The sequence below is a fragment of the Melanerpes formicivorus genome, unplaced genomic scaffold (assembly GCF_026170545.1).
Source record: "Melanerpes formicivorus ecotype bairdi unplaced genomic scaffold, bMelFor1.0.p_v2 SCAF_97, whole genome shotgun sequence".
NCBI lineage: Eukaryota > Metazoa > Chordata > Aves > Piciformes > Picidae > Melanerpes > Melanerpes formicivorus.
In genome coordinates this window covers 1,172,033-1,194,431 of record NW_027142449.1, presented here as the reverse complement: position 1 = coordinate 1,194,431, position 22,399 = coordinate 1,172,033, and the positions used below count along the sequence as shown (strand labels likewise).

The 22,399-nt window shown below is 49.6% G+C and overlaps 1 protein-coding gene across 2 annotated transcripts in view; it reads left to right on the top strand.

Annotated features, from left to right (window-relative positions):
• Positions 1 to 766: 766 nt before the first annotated feature.
• The window catches only part of GRK5 (G protein-coupled receptor kinase 5), a 251,979-nt gene continuing 230,346 nt past the window's right edge, over positions 767 to 22,399 (top strand). For both annotated transcript variants that reach the window (XM_068166115.1, XM_068166114.1), the window contains exon 1: positions 767 to 1,037. In XM_068166115.1, coding sequence (XP_068022216.1) covers positions 986 to 1,037 — 52 coding nt within the window. In that variant the 5' untranslated portion in view covers positions 767 to 985. The remainder of the gene's footprint in view (positions 1,038 to 22,399) is intronic.

Below are 22,399 nucleotides of genomic sequence, written 5' to 3'. Positions count from 1 at the left end.
CCCCACCCCCCCAACAAAAAACAACACAAAAGAAAAGATAGAGGGGATTGCCTCAGGGACTTGTAACCTCTCAAGAAGGGGCAGGAGCCCGTGCCTCCAGCCCGAGAAGGGCACGCATCGCAGGGCTGCGGATGGTGCCTGCCGGTTGTCGGCATCGCACTTCGGTGCGAGCGCTTGTGTAGCGGTGTAGCGGTGAGCAGCAAGACCCCCCGCGGCACGGGCCGGGCAGGGGAGCCCCGGGCGAGGCCGGGCCGGGCAGAGCAGGGGAGTCCCTGCAAGGCCGGGCCAGACAGGGATGTCCCGGAGCCCCTGGTCGGGGCCGGGCTGGGGCCGCTGCCGCGGGGTGGCGCCCGGCACCAGGGGCTGCGCCGCTCACCGTCGGGGAACACCGCGTATCGCTCCGCGCAGAGTTCCGCAGCCCCCCTCGCTTCTTCCCGCGGCACCGAACACCCCCCCAACCCTCTCCCCTGCCACGCCGGCTCCCGCCACCCGGGACGTTCCGGCCGGCCCGTGGGCGCATCCGCACCCTCCCCTGGGTAGGAGACCGCCGCTCTCCGAAGGGACGCTGCGCGCCGTGGGGCCGGCACCAGGTGCGGAGGGGCTTAGCCCCAAGACTACACGTCCCGGCGTGCCCGGCCCCGCGGAGCCGGCGGCGGGGATGGCGCCTGCGCGGGGCTGCGGGGCCGCTCCGCGGTGCCACACCCCCGGGGGAGGGAGGCAGGAGCTCCGGAGCCCTCAAACCAGCGGGGAGCCGGCGGGGCGGAGGATGGAGTAGCGGGGCGAGGCGCGACGAGAGCAGATAGCGCGGGGAGCGCCAGCTCCGCCCGGGGGAGCGCGGAGGGGCCGGGAGGAAGGCGGGGATCATGCACGAGGGGATAACGCGCTAGGGGCAGGCGGGAGGCGGGTGGTCGCCCGGAGACTCCGCACCTCGGGAGTGACGTCCTGCTGCAGTGCTGCTGCCTGCCTACGCTGCCCGAGCTCGTCAATGGAGCTGGAAAACATCGTTGCCAACACCGTCTTGCTGAAAGCCAGGGAAGGTGAGAGAGCGGCGGGAGCCGGGGGAGGGCTGGAGCATCCTTGTCGTAATCGCCCCTCGGCCGAGCGATGCCCCTGGGGTGCGGGCGGGCACTGGCGGAGCTGCGCGACAGTCCCGCCGGTGGCGGCGGCGGCTTTCGGGGTGCCATGTGGGCGAGCCGACGGTGGAAACGGCTTGTTTGAGATACAGTAGCCGGGTGAAAAGGAAAATACCGCTTTTCCCCCCTTGTGTGCCGGGGTTTGGGAAAGGAAGTGAATGAGATTGCAGGGATTACAGTATTCATCCAGCTCTTCCTTCCCGCTGCCCCCCCTCAAATCTGGTCCCACAGATTGTGCTATTTCAGCGCCTATTGTTAAAGGTCAGCTGCAGATGCATTCATTCAAAAGGGCTTAGCAAATCTGCAAAGAGCTTTCCGCGCCGTGTGGTGAGACCGGCCGGATCGTATCGCTTCAACCTACAGTCATTGCCTTATTCGGCGTTATTAGGTGATATCATGTTGCTGCAAACATGCCTATTGTTGAGAGTCTGTTTGTCCCCACCCGGGCACAGGGGCCGCGGGAATGTTCACCCCCCAGCCTGAGAATGCCCCGCGGAGCCCCGGCTCGGAGCGGGGCCGGCAGCGGGGGGGTTCGCCCAGCCGGGGGCTGCTTCCCGGTGGCGGCTACTGTGGACGGGTAGCGGGATGCTCCGGGAGATGGAGCAGCCGCTGCTCGGCACCGTGTGCGTTAGACGCTGGGATACCAGCTTTGCTTATCATCTCCCCTCCTGCCCCCGACACCCCGCAAAGGCGAACCCCCACAGCCGCCAGCAGATCGGGTTTGTAGGGCTTTTCTCTCTTTTCGGGAGAGGATGCGGTTTCCCTTTTCCGCGCTGGGCGGTGAGTGCCCTAAGGAGGATGTCCGTGGAGCCGGGCTGCCTGCCCGGGGGACCGGGAGCTTCCCGCGGGGAGCCCCGTTCGTCCGGGAGCATCCCTCCTTTCTAGGGCGGGGGAAGGCGCTCGGGGCTTGCCCCGGCTCTTCAAGGAGACCCCGTCCGGGAGCATCCCCTCGGCTGGAGGGGGAGCGCCGCGCGCAAGCAACACGTCTCACAGTTGCAGCATCACTGCCAAGGTGTAATCGTTTGCTGCTGGTTGCAAGCCGGCTTTAGGTACGTGTGTATGTGCTTGCTTGCTGCTTAAAATAAGACCTTTCCTAAGCCTTTAGTGGAGCTTCTGAAAACATTTGCTGGACTGGGCATTCTTAGGTGCGGTGTAACCTGCTGCTGCCGCCTCTGTTCCCCCCCACCCCCCCCCGCCCCTGAAGCGCCTGGAACCGCGGGCTGGCGAGGCAGAGGACCTCTCGCTGGACTTCAGCTTTGGTCCGTCTGAAGCTCTGGAAGTAGCACTAAAGCAGCATTAGCTTTGTAAAAGAAATTATTCAAATAGTCCTCCCCCTGGAGCGATTCTTTTGCTGGGAAAATAGTTCGAATCGTAAAATGATGTTTATATAACTCACGGGCTGTTGAACTTGTGAGGCTTAGCTAAAGAGCAAAGTCCTGAGATCCTCCCAAAAAAAGCTCTATAAATAATAAGGGCAAAGGTGTTGCACCATTCAGCAGAGCAAGGATTGTGACTTTCTGACTCGATGGAGGATTTTTGTTGTTCTGTTGTGTGTTTTTTAAACCTCGTTTAGGATGCAGCTGTTGCTACCAGCCGTGCAAAACTGGCTTGGCTTTCGGGAGGCTTCAGGGATACTTTGAAGGGCTGGTATCAATTAGAGTTATTGTGTCTTGTTTTCAGAGAGCAATTATTTTGCAAGCAATTTTAAATGTTCTTTTAGTTTGTTGGGGTTGAGTTTTTTTGTGGTCTTTCTCTACCATGCTCTCAGCAAGATGACAATAAGGGCTGCTTTATTGTGCTGAAGTTGGGTTAAGGAAGCTGTTAGCTGCAATCCAAGTGGCAGAACTTTACCAAGGTTTACTCTACAGCTTTTTTCTGAGGCCTACTGCTTATTTGTTTTTAAAGCCTTTTTTTTGGGGACACACACACACACTGTTTAAATAGAACACAAGGGACAGGTTTGGTACCTGGTAATTAAGCACCTGCCATCAAAACCACATGGATCATGCCTCCCTTGCCTGTGCTTCCTTATTTTTAGTTATCATTGCAAGCTGCTGTGAGTGAAGTGCTTTTAATATGTGCAGGGAGTGCTGTAGGTGGATATCACTGCAGATGAAGAAGACAGACAGCATATGGAAGGCCATGAGTAGAAGCAAATTAATATATTGAGGATTATGGTGTCTAAAAATAAGTTGGTTGCAGGTCCCGCAGACTCCCATCAACAGATTGAGCTGGGTGTAGCCGAAGCCAAGTACACGCATGTGAGTTTCCACTTGTTAAGTCAAAGCTGTGTTAGCTTGGTTACATGCTGCTTGGTGCCTGCAGTGTGATACTTAACGTTAGAAGAAGGGAAATGATGGGATCTGCTCTGCAGGCGTTGGTTTTGTCACAGTTGCAAGGGGAACACGAGCTCAAAATCAGTACCCAAAGGGAAATTCCAGATGAGTTGCAAAGGACAGTTTAGGTAGAAGTCCGACATTAACCCCAGCAGTGAGGACTTTTGTAATGGACTCAGAAGTCAGGCTCAGTGACCACCACAAATGTTTTCTAGCAAATATTGATTTACATTTTGCAACTCATTTGTTTTGGCCTTCATAACCCCCCCTTTTTTAAATTATTTCCTTGTGGTCCCTTGTTTAAGTTTCTTTGTGACTAAGTTGCACTAAAGCAATCCTGGATGCAAAGTGAACTGGTTTTAGTTGAAATACCAGGAAGCAAGTTTTAGCATGGTTACAGAAAAGCTTGCACTCAAATCTTGAGGGTTACAAGGAGAAGCACACCCAGAATTAACTGATGCCATGTGATACACGAGTAAGCTTATTAGAGCAACAATAAGAGTCAATGCAGTTCACATACAGCAATGTTCATTGAATAAATGAAATATTCATTGAATAATCTGGAGCAGAGGCCAGGTCTCAAAAAATCTTCTCTTTTTTTGCAGGATATGAAGTTTTTGACACAAAATTGCATGTAAGCCATACTCAGAAATCTGCTACTCTGAACATAGAAGGGGGGGGAAGGGGAAATGAAGTTTTATTGCATGTGAAAGTTAATTTATAATTTATTAGGAATAAATTTATGCTGCTTCCTCAATTATTTCTCCTGCCTTGGATACAAAAGCCCATCTCACAAATTGCTAGTCCCTTTCGAGGACTGAACAGAAAAACATACGTCTGGCTTAATTGTAGGGACCAGATAGGTATTGGGGACTACCTCATAGTGCCTGGGGAGCAGAGTAAGCAGAGAAGGAAAGACAAAAAAGATGAGCACCATAAGCAAAATCCTAACAAATTGCAGCTGTGTCAGGTTGAGTAAGACCCCCAAATTATGAGGTGGTGAAATATTTCCCTGGATCTTTTCATTAGCCTTCTTGGTTTTGAGTCTCAGCCATTGTGTCTGAACCACAGCGTCATTCTGGCCACTAGGGATGGAGATACACCATGCTGAGAGCAGTGAATCCAAGCTGGTGAATTAATCCCAATTAATCTTCCCAGTTTAAGATGCTTTGACAGAAGACATCTTGGAACTAAAGTGACACTGGAGAGAAAAACCAAAGATCCAAGAGAGAACAAGGACTGAGTCTCCCAGTGTTTGAGAACAACTTTAACAGCCCCCACCCAAAGAAGCTTTGAAGCTTTAAAACATATCCCCAGAATCACTGATCTACTCCTGCCTGTCAAAACCAGCAAGTTGCTGATAAAAGGCAAATCTTTTCAAGAGGCTGATGATTCAACTATGACACAGAATACACCAGGTTGGAAAAGATCTTCGAGATCATCAAGCCAACCTATCACCCAACACCATCTAATCAACTAAACCATGGCACCGAGTGCCTCACCCAGTCTCTTCTTAAACACTTTCAGTGATGGTGACTCCACTACCTCCCTGGGCAGCACATTCCAATGGCTAATTACTCTTTCTGGGAAGAATTTCCTCCTAACCTCCAGCCTAAACCTCCCCTGGCACAGCTTGAGACTGTGTCCTCTTGTTCTGGTGCTGGTTGCCTGGGAGAAGAGACCAACCCCCACCTGGCTACAACCTCCCTTCAGGGAGGTGGACACAGCAAGAAGGTCTCCCCTGAGCCTCCTCTTCTCCAGGCTAAGCACCCCCAGCTCCCTCAGCCTCTCCTCACAGGGCTGTGCTCCAGACCCCTCCCCAGCTTTGTTGCCCTTCTCTGGACACCTTCCAGCAACTCAACATCTTTCCTAAACTGAGGAGCCCAGAGCTGGAGACAGGACTCAAGCTGTGGCCTAACCTGTACTGAGTATAGGGGCAGAATGACCTCCCTGCTCCTGCTGGCCACACTGTTCCTGATGCAGGCCAGGACTGTTGTGAAAAACAAACACTATGGTCAGAGAAGGCAGGACCTAGATACTCTTCCTCATGACCCATTCCTTCCTGGCCACAGGATTAGCCTTCCTTTATGTTACTTGGTGCTGCTGAGTGCATGAGTTTGCTTAGACAATCAGAAACACCTCTCCAAACCCAGATACAACTTGACACTGAAACTGTAAGCTCCTTTATGAATCTGTACTAGCAGACAGACAGTCCCCACCCCTTTTACCGATAGTTACATCAGTCATCACAGTTGTTAGTTCTGTCTTCCAAACTTGCTGTTTTGAACTATTGGTTTTCTCAAGCCTGGTGTTTCTAAAGTGCAAACTTTGCCATGTAAACGTGGTGAAAGGGAGGGCGTGTGGGGGGAAAAGCACTTCAGCCACTAAAGCACAAGGGAAATGCATTTTGCCCCTTTTTTAAAGCAGACTGAAATGCTCAAATAAGCTTATTTCTGGCCCCCAAGCAGAGACTTTGATCAGCCTAGCCAAAAGGGACGACCTTCTTTCATCTAGCTCAGAAGTTTATGATGGGTGCACACTGCTGCTGCCTGACATGCAAAGTGTGCCTGCTCATGGGTTGCTGTATTTTTAGCCTGCTTTTGTAGGATGGTCACAGGAGAGATTTGTGTGTGTCCTTATTGGCAAAAGAGGAGCAATAAATCCTAAACAAGAAGCGTGATTGCTTTCCAAGAACTTGGCTGCGGAGCAAGTGGAAAAAGGGCAGCAGAACAATGAGAAGCGTACTTTGAAGGAAAGAAGGTGACTCTAGCAACAGCCAAACCCCCATGGAGAATATGATTATTGCACAGTAACTTCAGCAACTTCATTAACCAGTGCTTTGAGTGCAGGATCTAAGGTTCTGTCCTGCATTTCCCTGATAGGAACCACAACTGGCAGATGAAGTTGCTAAACCCCTCTCTATTATATTTCAAAAGTCCTGGCAGTCTGGTGAAGTCCCCACGGACTGGAAAAGGGGAAACATTGCCCCCATCTTCAAAAAGGGCAAGAAGGAGGAACCAGGGAACTACAGGCCAGTCAGTCTCACCTCTGTGCCTGGAAAGATCATGGAACAGATCCTCCTGGAGTCACTACTCGCTCAAAAGAATAGTGAAGAGGTGATTGGGAACAGTCAGCATGGCTTTGCCAAGGGCAAATCCTGCCTGACCAACCTGGTGGCCTTCTATGAGCAGGTGACAAAATTAATAGACGAGGGGCGAGCAACTGATGTCGTTTACCTGGACCTGAGCAAAGCCTTCGACACTGTCCCACACCACATCCTGGTCTCCAAACTGGTGACACATGGGTTTGATTGGTGGACCACTAGATGGATAAGGAACTGGCTTGATGGCCGCACCCAAAGAGTGGCTGTCAATGGCTCCATGTCCCAGTGGAGGCCAGTGACAAGTGGAGTCCCTCAGGGATCAGTCCTGGGACCTGTCTTATTCAACATCTTTGTGGGGGACATGGACAGTGGCATTGAGTGCACCCTCAGCAAGTTTGCTGATGACACCAAGCTGTGTGGTGCAGCAGACACGCTGGAGGGAAGGGAGGCCATCCAGAGGGACCTTGACAGGCTGGAGAGGTGGGCACAGGCCAACCTCATGAAGTTCAATAAGAGCAAGTGCAGGGTCCTGCATCTGGGTCGAGGCAATCCCAGGCACAAATACAGGCTGGGCAGTGACTGGCTGGAGGGTAGCCCTGAGGAGAGAGACTTGGGGGTGCTGGTGGACAAAAAGCTCAACATGAGCTCTCAGTGTGCACTTGCAGCCCGCAAAGCCAATCAGATCCTGGGCTGCATCAGGAGAAGTGTGGCTAGCAGGTCGAGGGAGGTGATCCTCCCCCTCTACTCAGCCCTGGTGAGACCCCACCTGGAGTACTGTGTCCAGTTCTGGAGCCCCTATTACAAGAGGGATGTGGAGGTGCTGGAAGGTATCTAGAGAAGGGCCATGAGGATGATCAGAGGGCTGGAGCACCTCTCCTATGAGGACAGACTGAGGGAGTTGGGGCTGTTCAGTCTGCAGAAGAGAAGGCTCCGAGGAGACCTAATTGTCGCCTTCCAGTATCTGAAGGGGGCCTACAGGAAGGCTGGGGAAGGACTTCTCAGGATATCAGGTAGTGATAGGACTAGGGGGAATGGAATGAAGCTGGAGGTGGGGAGATTCAGGCTAGATGTGAGGAGGAGGTTCTTCCCCATGAGAGTGGTGAGACCCTGGAATGGGTTGTCCAGGGAGGTGGTCGAGGCCCCGTCCCTGGGGGTGTTTAAGAGCAGGCTGGATGAGGCTCTGTCCAGCCTGATCTAGTGTGGGGTGTCCCTGCCCATGGCAGGGGGGTTGGAACTAGATGATCCTTGTGGTCCCTTCCAACCCTGAATGAAACTATGAAACTATGAAACTATGAAAATACTTTGGGAGGAAAAAGCTGTCTCTAGAAACAGTGGTGCCTTGCTTCAGTTTTCTTTTTGGAGTTCAGGAGAAGCTCTCCACTGCTACAGTAACTTAAATATTCCAAGGATGGAAACAGCTATTCCTACAGATGCAACCCAGGGTCCTTTTAACCTGTAGTTGTGGTTGGTTGTTGTTTTTTTTTAAAGAAACTCCTTTTCAAGCCTGTTTAAAAAAAAAAAACAACCCAGTTCTGGGCCCCTCAGTTTAAGAAGGACATCGAGAGACTTGAACGTGTCCAGAGAAGGGCAACAAGGCTGGGGAGAGGCCTTGAGCACAGCCCTGTGAGGAGAGGCTGAGGGAGCTGGGATTGTTTAGCCTGGAGAAGAGGAGGCTCAGGGGTGACCTCATTGCCCTCTACAACTACCTGAAAGGTGGTTGTAGCCAGGAAGGGGTTGGTCTCTTCTCCCAGGCAACCAGCACCACAACAAGAGGACACAGTCTCAAGCTGTGCCAGGGGAGGTTTAGACTTGAGGTGAGGAGAAAGTTCTTCACTGAGAGAGTTGTTCGTCATTGGAATGTGCTGCCCAGGGATGTGGTGGAGTCACCGTCCCTGGAGGCATTCAAGAGGGGATTGGATGTGGCACTTGGTGCCATGGTCTAGTCATGAGGTCTGTGGTGACAGGTTGGACTCGATGATCCTCGAGGTCTCTTCCAACCTTAGTGATACTGTGAAATAATAATTTCAGGAGGGGAAAAAATATTCCAGAGAGTCCAGAATGTTTCATTATTTTCTAATCAAGGAAATTCAGAAAACAGGAGTCTTCAAACCTTGGAAAAGAATGTGTAAGTCTGAATGACTTCAAGATCTCCTCTTACTGTATCTGAAGTGGGCTACAAGAAAGCTGGGAAGGGACTTCTGAGGCTGTCAGGGAGTGATAGGACTGGGGGGAATGCAACAAAACTAGAAATGGGTAGATTCAGATTGGATGTGAGGAAGAAGTTCTTCCCCATGAGGGTGGTGAGAGACTGGCACAGGTTGCCCAGGGAGGTGGTGGAAGCCTCAGCCCTGGAGGGTTTGAAGGCCAGGCTGAATGTGGCTCTGAGCAACCTGATCTAGTATGATGTGTCCCTGGCAGGGGGCTTGGAAGGGACCTCAGGGATCAGCCAGTTCCAACTCTAACAATTCTATGATTCTAAGAGCTCTTCCACCCAAGCTTCACCGCTGAATGGAGCGCTCTGCCCCTTCATGTGTAGTGTTGCTGTGGAACTGTGATGTTGTGGCCTAATGGCGATCTGGTCTGTAGGCATTTAAAGATATTTAGTGCTTAGGTGTGATGGTCTCTCAGGGTATTAACACATAGAAGCTATTAACTAGTAGGTCTTTAAGAACAAATGTTAACTATGGAGGTTTGAACAGAGCTACTTCCATCTGCTCTGCTAATCTCATGTGATTGCTTTCCTCAGATGCAAATAATAAATCCAGAAAGATTCTGCCTGCTCTCATTATCAATATGTTCCTTTTCTGAGCAGGTTTTAACTTAATGTTGCTGAAACCCTCCATTCAGGAAAGAGTTTTCAACATTTATGCAAGATGTAGGCACAGTGTTGTGACTGTATCAGTGACTAATTATTAGTGATTAATATTCTCAGAAAGCTTAGGTAAAAATGTGTGGAAGAGGTGAGATTAGGGATGCTCTTCTTAGTGGTACCAAGGCAGCATCACTTGGACCAGACTAACCTATGTCTTGTGACAAACAGCTCCAGAATTAAAGCCCTGAGCGGGGCCCTACCATGAAGAGGAAACAGTTTAAGAGGAATGCAACAGCTCTGACTTGGCTGTTTCCAGGCTCTGGGTGTATCTTGTACCTGTTCAGTGGCTGACCCTGCTCCCTTTTTCCCTTACACCTGTGGACAGTGCAGTGGCTTTCTGCTGGAAAGAACAAACCAAGCACCCCGCCCCTGCATCATTTCAGTCTTCATTCTTAGATGAGCAGTCTTTCCAGGTACTGATTTGATAGCTGAAACCTGCTGCTGATCTTTTTTTCCCCAACTCAGAAGATGCCCATCTAAATATGAGGATGTTGCTGCTTCCAGTGAATGGTGTGAAGCCCCAGTTGTGTATCCAGACTCACTAATACAGGTGTGCTCTGATCCTCATAACTAACCAAGCCTGCTGCTAGGATGTAGAATAGAATTAACCAGGTTGGAAGAGACCTCTGAGATCATCAAGTCCAACCTATCACCCAACACCATCTAATCAACTAAACCATGGCACCAAGTACCTCGTCCAGCCTGAGCCTCCCCTGGCACAGCTTGAGATGGTGTCCTCTTGTTCTGGTGCTGGTTGCCTGGGAGAAGAGACCAACCCCCACCTGGCTACAACCTCCCTTCAGGGAGGTGGACACAGCAAGAAGGTCTCCCCTGAGCCTCCTCTTCTCCAGGCTAAGCAACCCCAGCTCCCTCAGCCTCTCCTCACAGGGCTGTGATCCAGACCCCTCCCCAGCTTTGTTGCCCTTCTCTGGACACCTTCCAGCAACTCAACATCTTTCCTAAACTGAGGGTCCCAGAACTGGACACAGGACTCAAGGTGTGGCACCCAGGTACAGGGCCGAATGACTTCCCTGCTCCTGCTGGCCACACTATTCCTGATGCCATTGGCCTTCTTGGTCACCTGCGCACACTGGTGGCTCATGTTCAGCCTACCATCCACCAGCACCCCCAGGTCCCTCTCTGCCTGGCTGCTCTCCAGCCACTCTGACCCCAGCCTGTAGCACAGCATGGGGTTGTCTTAGCCAATGTGTAAGCAGGGTCCTCTGCATGTGTAGAGACAGAAGTTGCATTTTTATTGCATGGCTGATCTTAGGTGTTTGGGTCTGTAGCTGGTTCTTCCTCTACATGATTCTTTTTTTTTTCCCCACCAGTGTTGCTGTTAGAATGACTTGTAGTTTGTATTGATCCAAAGAAATCTAGTGAAGCTCTAATTGAAGTTGAAGCAGTGATGCAAAAGTCAGTGAGATTATTTCTACAGCTAAAATATTCAACAAAATCACAGCAGGACTCATAGTGGCAGAGGGGAAAGTATTTAAAGCAAACTGTTTGATCAAGCAAATTATTGTATCAAAGCAGTTAGTGCCTATATAGAATACTATCAAATCCAACCAAGTAAACAGATTCTGGGTGGCCAATCACACCTTTCCATATTTTCAGTTTGCTTCTTTTAATTTGCCAATGAAAATGGGAGCTGAGGCTGCAATGTGGTCATCTATGAGGCTCAGATCTTTCCCTGGCTCTCTGTTTCAAGAACACTCTCTGTGCTCTTGAGTTTTCTGCGTGGCAGTGGCTAAGAAGGTAACCAATTGTTTTTACAGGAACATAATCTAAACAATAACAAGATGATATAATCCTACTATTTCTCTAGGACCACAGGAGGTAAAATTAAAAGGCTGGGAAAAGAAAGAACCCTGCAGTTTGATTACCCTCAGCTGGATTATCTTTGTAATTATTTTGCTTGGAAGACTTTTTAAACGCTTACAGCTTTGTGAGGGAAGAGTGGGCTGGGAAACCAAAATGAAAGTAGACATTCTGAGGGGAATATTGCAAACATGATGGGCATTTTCCTTAGTTTTGGAAGAAATTGAGTCCATAGAGTTGCCTGCTGAAATGGCAGGGTGGAACAAAACACAGGTGAGGGAGAAGAGGGATGAGGCTGCAAAGCCTCTAGATTTGGTACAGCTGCTTCAGTCCATAGAGTTTTAGAGTACAACTTTATTTAGAATAAACCAAACCAGGTTGGAAGAGACCTTCAAGATCATCACATCCAACCCACCTAAACAACTAACCCATGGCACCAAGCACCCCAGCAAGTCTCCTCCTGAACACCTCCAATGATGGTGACTCCACCACCTCCCTGGGCAGCCCATTCCAATGGGCAATCACTCTTTCTGTATAGAACTTCTTCCTAACATCCAACCTAAACCTCCCCTGGTGCAGCCTGAGACTGTGTCCTCTTGTCCTGGTACTGGCTGCCTGGGAGAAGAGACCAACCTCTGCCTGTCTACAACCTCCCTTCAGGTAGTTGTAGAGAGCAATAAGGTCACCCCTGAGTCTCCTCTTCTCCAGGCTGAGCAGCCCCAGCTCCCTCAGCCTCTCCTCACAGGGCTGTGTTCCAAACCCCTCACCAACTTTGTTGCTCTTCTCTGGACTCGTTCCAGCAAGTCAACATCCTTCCTAAACTGAGTTGCCTGCTAAAATGGCAGGGTGGAACAAAACACAGGTGAGGGAGGTGAAGGAGGCTACAAAGCCTCTAGATATGATTCAGCTGCTTCAGTCCATAGAGTTGGTGGCCAAGAAGGCCAATGGCATCCTGGCCTGGATCAGGAATAGTGTGGCCAGCAGGAGCAGGGAAGTCATTCTGCCCTGTGCAGAACCCTGGTTAGGCCACACCTTGAGTCCTGTGTCCAGTTCTGGGCCCTTCAGTTTAAGAAGGACACTGAGACTCTTGAATGTGTCCAGAGAAGGGCAACAAAGCTGGGGAGGGGTCTGGAGCACAGCCCTGTGAGGAGAGGCTGAGGGAGCTAGATGTTAGGAAGAAGTTCTTCCCAGCAAGAGAGACTGGCCATTGGAATGTGCTGCCCAGGAAGGTGGTGGAGTCACCATCCCTGGAGGTGTTTAAGAAGAGACTGGATGAGGCACTTGGTGCCATGGGTTAGTTGATTAGATGGTGTTGGGTGATAGGTTGGACTTGATGATCTCAAAGGTCTTTTCCACCCTGGTGTATTCTGTATTCAGTTGCCTGCTAAAATGGAAGGGTGGAACAAAACACAGGTGAGGGAGAGGAGGGATGAGGCTGCCAAGTCTCTAATTTGGTTCAGCTGCTTCTAGTTCATATAATGTCTCTTCAGACACGGCTGTCAGGAGCATTTGTTGAGGGAAGAAGGGCAGGGTAAAAGGAGAAGGAATACACACAAGTGTTGGAGACTCAATTTGGACCCTGGAGTGAATCATGCAAATAACATTAATGAAAGATGGGCAGCTGGCTGTGTGCTCTGGGATGAAAAGAATTATTCACAGCTAACTTCTCAGTGGCACCAGGAAGGCTGAAAATTTTGTATCTCCATCACTCCCAGCACCTAGAGGTGCATTTACTATGCGTGAATAATCCCATGGATTTCACTGGGGGGGCTGTTTGGTGATGGGAAATGCAGCTTACTTGTGTTCAGGGATCAGTCAGCTGTCACTGCTGCAGTGCTGTTCCAGGCAGTAAAGCTCCACCGGTATAACCAGAGTGAAACAAACTAGCAGCAGCCATCAGGGCTCTTGTCATTTTGTCCCTTGTCCTCCCTGCACTTCTTGAGGTAAAATTGACTCCATTTATGGGTCTCTCAAGAAGTCCTTTTTGCAGCCCAAGGTTTGGGGTTTGTGGGGTTTTGTTTTTATGGTTAAATTTTCATCACTCACATCATGCTCATCTAGTCCCATTGGTGGTCCAGTTTTCATTCATAGAGTCATAGGATGAACAAGGTTGCAAAAGACCTCAGAGATCATCAAGTCCAACCTATTACCTAATACCTAACACCTCCTGACAACTAAGCCATGGCTCCAAGTGCCACATCCAAGCCTTTTTTGAACACCTCCAGGGATGGTGACTCTACCACCTCCCTGGGCAGCACATTCCAATGGCTGCAGGTACTTCTCTGTTTCTCATCAGTTAGAATCTTGCCAACAGGTTTTGCTCTTCCCTTCTTTCAGTGTGTCAGCTTAGCCCCCCTCAAATTTTGAGCAGTCAGTCCTCCAGACAAGTTTTAGAATAGAATAGAATAAACCAGGTTGGAAGACACCTTCAAGATCATCGTGTCCAACCTATCATCCAACACCACCCAACCAACTAACCCATGCAACCAAGCACCCCAGCAAGTCTCCTCCTGAACACCTCCAGAGATGGTGACTCCACCACCTCCCCAGGCAGCCCATTCCAATGGGCAATCACTCTCTCTGGATAGAACTTCCACCTAACATCCAACCTAAACCTCCCCTGGCACAGCCTGAGACTGTGTCCTCTTGTTCTGGTACTGGTTGCATGGGAGAAGAGACCAATCTCTGCCTGTCTACAACCTCCCTTCAGGTAGTTGTAGAGAGCAATAAGGTCACCCCTGAGTCTCCTCTTCTCCAGGCTAAGCAACCCCAGCTCTCTCAGTCTCTCCTCACAGGGCTGTGTTCCAAACCCCTCCCCAACTTTGTTGCCCTTCTCTGGACTCGTTCCAGCAAGTCAACATCCTTCCTAAACTGAGGAGCCCAGAACTGGACACAGTACTCGAGGTGTGGCCTAACCAGTGCAGTGTACAGGGGCAGAATGACCTCCCTGCTCCTGCTGGCCACACTGTTCCTGATGCAGGCCAGGATGCCATTGGCCCTCTTGGCTGCCTGGGCACACTGCAGGCTCATGTTCAGCCTACCCTCGACCAGCACCCCCAGGTCTCTCTCTGCCTGGCTGCTCTTTTACTCCCAGCTGTGAGTTCCTAGGAGGTGTGCCTGGGGACAGAGCTGGCCATGTAGGCAGTCTGAATCTGGCCCTCACCCTGGCCCACCTCAATCAGCTGAAACAGCTGATCTGGCAGGCGATGGCCCTGGGGATGCAGCGCTGAAGTGGGCACATCAGGGCATTGAGTAGCTCCCATCAATGAGGTTGCTTATGGAGCTCCCTGATGTCCTGAGGATGCCCTGGAGGCTGTTAATAAGCAGTAGCAGCTATTTTGTTTTGCATTGGTTGAGTATTCTCTTGGGTCCCATTGAATGCATGGTTTCAGTAGGAGCTTGGTTTTCCTGGTAGGCTGAGGTTATGTTACAAGTTCTAGAAGTTACCTTATTTTTGGTACAATACATCTTTTGCTTAACTCCTCAAGAGAGCCAATCTCTACCTTGTGTGGCCACGTAGCACTGTGACTTCTGGGATGCTGTTTACTGGATCCCAATGTTCCTGCACCCTTCCCTCCCTCCCCCCTCCCCCCAGTAGTATTCTCCCAGGGAATAAATCTGGATTGTTTTTTTCCCTTCTCTCTGTTGCAGAAATCTAAACTTTTCTAGACTGAAATTGTGCCTTCTGTGTCAGTGCCTTCTGGCCAAGCTGTGATTGCTTCCACCAGACCAGGTCTCCATGTTTCAGTCTTCCCACTTTTCTAACCTTCCTGATTTATTTTCCCTGTCCATTTTGTTTTCCCCTGACACCACCTTTGAATCTGAGAAGCCTTTGTACTGTCTAAACCACGTTCAGTGAGGTTGGATTAAATGTCAGTTTACTGAACACATCTAAGGCTTTCAGGATCTTCTTTCCTGTATGATCCTTGGTGGTTCTCTGGTCAGTGTTCAGTCTGTATGACAAGGCTCCTATCTGCAACCATTGCAACTGTTGTTTGGTTTTCCCCCCTCAATGTGTGTGTTTATAGGAGGGTTTCATGGTTCTAGAGGAAGTCATTATTTACAGAGAAAGCTTTAGACTCGGCTTGTCTGTGTGCTGCCTCAGTTCTGTCTAGCTACCTAATGTGTCCCAGGAAAGGGGCTACCTGCCAGGAGAATGGAGAAACTGACAGTTGTGTTCTCTTGGCAGCATCTGCAGAAGCCACTGGTGAAGAATCATAGAATCAATAAGCTTAGAAAAGACCTCAGAGATCATCAAGTCCAATCTATTACCTAATCCCTAACACCTCCTGACAACTAAACCACAGCTTCAAGTGCCACATTCAATCCTTTTTTGAATACCTCCAGGGACAGTGACTCCACCACCTCCCTGGGCAGCACATTCCAGTGGCAAACTTTCTCCTCACCTCAAGCTTAACTTTCCCTGTGTCGTCTTGTTCTGGTGCTGCTTGCCTGGGAGAAGAGACCAATCCCCACCTGGCTACCACCTCCCTTCAGGTAGTTGTAGATAGCAATAAGGTCTCCCCTGAGCCTCCTCTTGTGTGAAAAGAAGAGAAATGCAGCCGGAAGAGGTGGAGATTCAGAAAGAAAGGGAAGATGTCAGTGGTGTGAAGTGAGAAACTGTATAAATGAGCCCTCCATGATACTTGCAGCAAAACATTCCTTTAGGCTGTGCAAGGACACTGACATCTTTAAGAAGCAGATGAGTTGGAGAGAATGGATGCTAGGCAAGGGTGCCAGAATATCCATGGAAGATAAATCTATGTGTGTGTGTAACTTGTATTACTGCTGCTCAACTCTAGTAGAATCACAGAATGGTCTGGGTTGGAAGGGATCTCCAAAGGTCATCTAGTCTGACCCTCTGCAGTAATCAGGGACATCCCCAGCTAGATCAGGCTGCACAAAGCCTCATCAAGCCTGGCCTTGAATATCTCCAGGGATGGGGCCCCCACCACCTCCCTGGGCAATCTGTTCCAGTGTTCTATCACCCTCATAGAAAAGAATTTCTTCCTAATGTCCAACCTAAATCTGTCCTCCTCTAGTTTCAAACCTTTGCCTCTTGTCCTGTTGCTGCATGCTTTTGTAAATAGTCCCTCCCCAGCTTTCCTGTAGGCCCCCTTCAGGCACTGGAAGGCCATTATAAGGTCTCCCCAGAGCCTTCTCTTCTCCAGGCTGAGTAACTCCTGCTCTCTCAGCCTGTCTTTGTAGGAGAGGTGTTCCAGCCTTCTGGTTTTGTGGCCCTCTTCTGGACCCATTCCAAGTCCATAGCCTTCTTGTGTCCTAAGCCCCAGCACTAGACATGGCACTCCAGATGTGGCCTCACCAGAGCAGAGGGGCACCTCTCTATCTGCTGGCCACACTTCTTTTGATGCAGCCCACAATGCAGCTGGCCTTCTGGGATGCAAGTGCACACTGCTCACGTCTAGCTTTCTGCCCACCAGTACCACTAAGTCCTCCTCTGCAGAGCTGCTCTCTATCACATCCCCCAGCCTGTATTGATAATGAGGATTGTTCTGACTTAGGTGCAGGATGTTGTGCTTGGCCTTGTTGAACTTCAGCAGGGTGTATGTCAATTGTAGCTCTACTTTTGTCTTAGATTTCTATGGATTTCATCTTCCCATTACTTCCTGCTCCCTTATAGAATAGAATAAACCAGGTTGGAAGAGACCTTCAAGATCATCATTTCCAACCCACCTAAACAACTAACCCATGGCACCAAGCACCCCATCAAGTCTCCTCCTGAACACCTCCAGTGATGGTGACTCCACCACCTCCCCGGGCAGCCCATTCCAATGGGCAATCACTCTCTCTGGATAGAACTTTTAACATCCAGCCTAAACCTCCCCTGGCGCAGCTTGAGACTGTGTCCTCTTGTTCTGGTGCTGGCTGCCTGGGAGAAGAGACCAATCCCCACCTGTCTACAACCTCCCCTCAGGTAGTTGTAGAGAGCAATAAGGTTACCCCTGAGTCTTCTCCTCTCCAGGCTAAGCAACCCCAGCTCCCTCAGTCTTTCCTCATAGGGCTTGTGTTCCAAGCCCCTCACCAACTTTGCCCTTCTCTGGACTTGTTCCAGCAAGTCAGCATCCTTCCAGAACTGCGGTTTGGGTTTGTTTCCTAGTAGAGATGAAGGTTAGATTGGGAATTCCTCCTTCCATCTCCTTTCATGTTGGTTCTTACAGATATTGTTTATTTATTACCCATTGTTCTGTATCCCTTTGAAGTTGGTTGCTTTTGGTCCAGCAGGAGAGATTCTAGTGGAAGATGAATAGGCTTTTGCTTTCTGTAGGGTTTATCTTGCTACTTGCATGGCAAACTTTTCTCCAGCAGAAGCCCCCTGGAACAACCTCCCTCTGCACTTCTGTTGCAAAGCCTGCTGCAAAAATGCAATTGCTCACCCTGCAAGTCTTGCAGACAACATTTTACTTGGCCAACAGTTATGGAAAGTGAAGAGAATCCAAACACTCAGCCTTAATCTTCTTACTATTAAAGGAAGAATAATTGTTCAGTGCAACATTTGGAAGCAGTGAAAAAGCTCCCAAGTACATGAGTTTGGACTAATCTATGAATAAAGCCTTTCTGTCTTTTCCCTCCATGGCCATTCCACGTTTACTTTTCATCTCTGAATCATAATTTTGTGTTTTCTGAGGGTGCCAAGGTATAAATCATGTGTTGACTGAGAGCTCCTCATGAAGCACACATCTGGGGAAAGCTTGTGCTTTGTTTATTTCACCAGCAGCTGAGTCTTAGGGGAAACTAACCAAATGATTTACATGTGATGTAAGCTTCTCTCAAGGTGACAGTATGCTTTTCCTGGAAGCCTTGTGCATCTCCTTCTGCTCTTTGCTCAGTGGGAGACACAGGAATGGCTTGGGGATGAAAAAGAAAACTTCATCTTTGTTTTGGGGAGCTGGTAATAGAATAAAAGAGTATTTAGGGGGGTGGTGGAACACTGGAACAGGTTGCCTGGGGAGGTGGGAGGGGCCCCAGCCCTGGAGATAGTCAAGGTGAGGCTTGACAGAGTTCCAGGCAACCAGATCTAGTTGAGGATATCCCTGCTGACTGCAGATGGGTTGGACTGGATAACCTTTGGAGGTCCCTTCCAAGCCAGACCATTCTGTGAAAGCTGCTTCTTGCCATGCCATTGACTGGCATTGCATGGCAGCAGGTGCCTGTGGAGAGGCATGGATAGAACAGGCCTTCCCCATCCTAAGTTTTTCAGCCTCCCACTCCAGAGGTTTCCTGAGCAAAAGGTGGCTTTGCCCTGTGGTACCTAGAGGGATCTGTCCTTTAAGGATGGATTTAATCCCTTTTTGGAGCACATTAATAATTTTGGCCCGAGGCACTGAGTTCCATCATGCAACTTAAGCATGCAGGCTTCCCAACATGTGTACTTCATGAGGCACTCTCACTTGATGTATGACTTATGTTTTGGCAGCCTCAGAAAGCAGTCATTGTGGAGATGTGAAGTGTCTTGGAGGGGAAAGAAAGGGAGTTATCCACAAATCAATCAAATTGTTGGACTGGATGATCTGAAAGGTCTCTTCCAACCTAAACATTTCTGTGACCCTGAAATAATTCTCTTTTCTGCTGGTTGGTTTTGTGTGTTTGTGTTTCCCCTTTATATGTTGATTTCACTGCTTCTGCCCTAATTTCTGTTGGGTCATTCATTACTTTATAATCCTTTATAAAATCCCCTTAGCAGTCTTTCACCAGGCAGAAAGGTCCAATGCCATCTTCTGTCCCTTAGCTCCTTCTAAATCTGGATCCTTTTTGAAGTGGGTGACCAAAATTGCACAGTGTGTGCACACAGTGGGCAGGGGCACAGTGGCCATTTCATACTTTGTTCTTGTTGCAGTCTTAACTTGATGTTTGTCCACCTTTGTTTTTTCTCCCTCCTCACTGTCACAAGTATTCATTACTAGGCCTAGTGACAGCAACCTCAGAAATTTGTCTCCTGAGCTGCACTGTTTGGTTTAGAGCCCATGGGTTTGGGCTAAAGATGGTCCAGTTCCAACCCCTCCTGCCATGGGCAGGGACACCTTCAACTAGACCATGTTCTTCAAGGCCCCATCCAGCCTGGCCATGAACCTTGCAGGGATGAGGTGTCCACAAGTCTGGACAACCTGTTTCAGTGCTTCATCACCGTCACAGTGAAGGACTTCTTACTTGCATTTCATCTAAGTCTGCCTTTCTCCGGTTTAAAACTGTTACTGCTTGTCCTACCACACCATGCCCTTGTAAACAGCCCCCCTGCAGCTTCTTTGTGGCCCACTTTAGGCACTGGAAGGTTGCTTAAGAGAAGACTCAACTGGAGTTGTCTTCTCCAGACTGAACAACCCCAACTCTCTCAGCCTGTCCTCATGGAAGAGGAGTTCCAGCCCTCTGATCATCTTCATGGTCCTTCTCTGGACTTGCTCCAGCAGGTCCATGTCCCTCTTATGCTGGGAGCCTCAGAGCCCAACACAGTACTGCAGGTAGTGTGTCCAAACAGTGGAGCAGATTGAGCTGCTGGTCACACGTCTCTTGGTGCAGCCAAGGATATGGTTAGCCTTCTGGGCAGCTGTGCTTGCACATTACATCATGCTGAGCTTCTCATCAAATGACACACTCAAGTCCTTCTCTGCAGGGCTTCTCTCAATCCTTTCTCTGCCCAGCCTGTATTTGTGCTTGATGTTGCCTAGAGCCATTTGCAGAGCCTTGCACTTGATGAGGTTCACAGAGGCCAATCTCCCAAGACTGCTAAGGTTCCTCTGGATGGCATGGCATCCCTTTCCTCCAGCATGCCTGCTGCACCACACAGCTTGGTGTCATCAGCAAACTTGCTGAGGGTGCCTTGATCTCGCTGTCCTTACTGATGAAGATGTTAAACAGCACCTATTCCAGGACCAACCCCTGAGGAGCAGCACTCATCACTGCTCTCCACAAAGCAAGAGTTATTTTCCTTCCTGTGCAATCCTCTGCTGTCCAGTACAGAATTTAATCTCTCCCCCTCCACCCCCTCACATTGTAGTGAGTCAATGCTGCAACAAACTCCTGCAACTCTTTGCAGGCTGGTTTTACTACAACAATCCTAAGGAAATTCCTGTTGGCAGCAAGTGTCCTCTTGCTATTTATCTCTCTTTTCCAGCCCATTTTTGAATACACTGAATATTCAGAGTCCTATCACAGGTCTCTGTGGCACCTTACCATCAACCTTGCTCTGCTGTCAAAGTCTTATCTCTGATTTCCCATCTTGTCACTTGCTTTTGGCTCACAACAAGGTCTCTACTCCAGAAGCTGTTTATTTTTGTTGAGAATTGTTGACAAAACCCCCAAGCAAACAACAACAAAAAAGCCACCAAGAAAAACCACTGTTCAAAAGTGTCAAAAGCCACCTGCCTACGCAGCCTTGGCTAAAGCCAACTTGCTCCAGTGGTGGTGAAGAAAAGGCAAAACCCTGTGAATGAGAGATGTTGCAGTTTGCCAGCTGATGGCAGTGTCTGAAGGAACCATCCCTGTGCCAGCAGATGGCTGCCAAAATAAAAAGAGGGTTGCACCAGGGGCTGAAAGAGAGGTGCCAGGTGGGCACAGTTGGAATGGGCCCTGTTCAAACTGACCCCTTGAATCTCTGAGCGTTGCAGGCTGTTGGGAGGTCAGAAATCACTTCTCATAGCACAGTGTGATCCATACCAGTAGGCCACTGGCCATAACATGCTTCAAAAATTAAATCAAATCTAAGTATTCCACCCTGCCCCTAAACCCTACCAATCCTGGGAGGGGGAAACCCCCCCCAAACCCAACCCAAATAATAATGTTTTCAGGTAATGACTCTCTAGGACCTGTCCACTAACTACTCGCCTCTGTCCATGCACACATGTACAGGATCAACCTCTCTCATCAGCCAGTCTAATCTGAAATCTCTAGCAGCTCTCAAGACATTTGTTATTCTGGCTCAGGCAGGCTTGCAGCTGCAGAATGTTTATTTGGCTGTGAAAAGTCTATGAAGTAACAAACTTTGATGGACTCAGCATATTGTTTTCTCTTCCCTTTTTTGGGCTGCTGTTTGCCTCCAGCTCTCCTGGGGAGCACATCTCTCTTTCTGTGCGTTGTAAGTGTTAGACACTTCCACTGACTGCCAATGTGTGCAGCACAGGTATGAGCCACAGAATCACAGAAACATTCAGGTTGGAAGAAACCCTCAGGATCACCAAGTCCAACCCAGAACCCTACCTTGCAAGGCTCACCCTGAAACCATAGCCCCAAGCCCCACATCCAAACCACCTTTAAACACATCCAGGGTTGGTAACTCCACCACCTCCCTGGGCAGCACATTCCAATGCCTGACCACTCTGGCTGGGAAAAAAATTATTCCTACTGTCCAGTCTAAACCTACCCAGTGGCAGCTTGAGGCCATTCCCTCTTGTTCTATCACTAATTACTCCTTGGAAGACACCAGCACCAACCTCTCCACAATGTTCTTTCAGGTAGTTGTAGAGAGCAGTGAGGTCTCCCCTCAGCCTCCTCTTTTCCAAACTAACCATCCCCAGTTACTTCAGTTGCTCTTCATCAGATTTATTCTCCAGGGCAGCTTCCTTGCCCTCCTCTCCACTGGCTCCAGCAGCTCCACATCCAATGTGCCATTGGGCACATTGAGGTGCCCAAAACTGGACACAACACTCGAGGGGTGGCCTCACCAGAGATGAGTCCCAGGGGACAATCCCCTCCCTGCTCCTGCTTGACACAGCATTTCTAATCCCAGCCAGGATGCCATTGGCTTTCTTGGCCACCTGGGCACACTGCTGGCTCATACTCAGTTGCCATACTCTGCTTGCCCCCCTTCCATGGCAGTCTGCACTGCAAATGGATGGCCTACAGGTAGTGACTTCCTCTGACTACACAGCGCTTTAACCTCGCTGTGATTCCACGTTGCTAACAGTTTGGTTTTGCTTATTGGCAGCTTACAGGTTGAATAACCCAGTGACACTGAGATTATTCATGAAGTGAAGGACATAAACTCTGGCTCCATGAGCATAGCTGGGAAAGCAGATAGAGAAATAGATGATTTCTTGAGTGACCTCTCTAAGACCTCCTTGTGGTGGTTGATATAAACAAACTGGTAATTGGAAAGTGTAGAATAAACAGAAGGCTGCTTTTT